Source organism: Galeopterus variegatus, unplaced genomic scaffold (genome assembly GCF_000696425.1).
Source record: "Galeopterus variegatus unplaced genomic scaffold, G_variegatus-3.0.2 Scaffold287, whole genome shotgun sequence".
NCBI lineage: Eukaryota > Metazoa > Chordata > Mammalia > Dermoptera > Cynocephalidae > Galeopterus > Galeopterus variegatus.
The window spans coordinates 15,847-16,857 of NW_007726398.1; the positions used below are offsets into that span (position 1 = coordinate 15,847).

At 40.5% G+C, this 1,011-nt stretch overlaps 1 protein-coding gene across 4 annotated transcripts in view; it reads right to left on the reverse strand.

The window, feature by feature from the left end:
• Positions 1–1,011, reverse strand: part of SSR1 (signal sequence receptor, alpha) — a 42,657-nt gene that overhangs the window by 15,479 nt on the left and 26,167 nt on the right. For 2 of the 4 annotated variants that reach the window (XM_008567038.1, XM_008567037.1), the window contains one exon: positions 330–393. In XM_008567038.1, the coding sequence (XP_008565260.1) occupies positions 330–393 (64 nt within the window). Of the gene's footprint in view, positions 1–23; positions 394–1,011 lie in introns of those variants that run through there. The other 2 variants (XM_008567040.1, XM_008567039.1) reach the window with 2 other exon arrangements.

Genomic DNA, 1,011 nt, shown 5'->3' on the forward strand with positions numbered 1-1,011 from the left:
AGGAAGAGATAAAAGTATTATACTTAGTATTCTAAAGGCACGTTTCAGGTAGTTCAACAATGATTCTGGTAAGACCAACTGCTCACATACATACACACGCACACACACAGATTTTAATGGTTTTAAAAAAAAACCAAATGTGTTACTTTAGAAAAATGAACGCAGTGCATTTTCAGCATATTATCGCCACAGACTCTGATTGCTCGGTCCACACATAAGTAGTAGTTGCTTCTATGGTGATATGGCTTCTCTGCACTAATTCCCATCAGGCCGAAAAACATTAGGGCAGGTTAAGTAAAGACTGAATTGTTGCACAAAGGAACATTTACTCATCAGATCCCACTGATCTCTTCTGTGCCCGTTTCCTGGGCAATCTTCTTGGTGAAGCTTTATCTGGAAGAAAAGAGAAAGTTTTAAGCTTACCTATTATAAGTATGTTGGGTTCAAACTCCATTTATTACTATTTTTTTGTCAGCTGGCCAGTACCGGGATCTGAACCCTTGACCTTAGTGTTATCAGCACCATGCTATCTTGAGTGAGCTAACCGGCCAACCCTCAAAAGACATTTAAGGGCCAGCCCATGGTTCACTTGAGAGTGTAGTGCTGATAACACCAAGGCCACAGGTTCGGATCCCTATATAGGGATGGCCAGTTAGCTCANGACATAAGTTTTTTCTTTTGCCAAGTATAGGTAAACAACTAGCTTTAAAGGAGGAACCATTTAATAACATTTGTATTAAGGGTTTATAAGTATCAGAATCAGACAATTTAGGAATGGCATTCTCAGTATCTCTCAATTTACAAAAGAACCCACTGAGACTCCAGGATGAGTAGACATTGGGTAGTGGCCAGGGCAGACTGTCAAGACTCAGAAGTGTCCTAATTCCCAAGCTAACACACCACACCATCTCTTTCTGCAACTTCACAGAACTGCCAATGATATTGGGTTATCACCAGGAATATGTATGAACCAGACTAACCACATGGAAGAATGGCAAATGAAAACTGGCC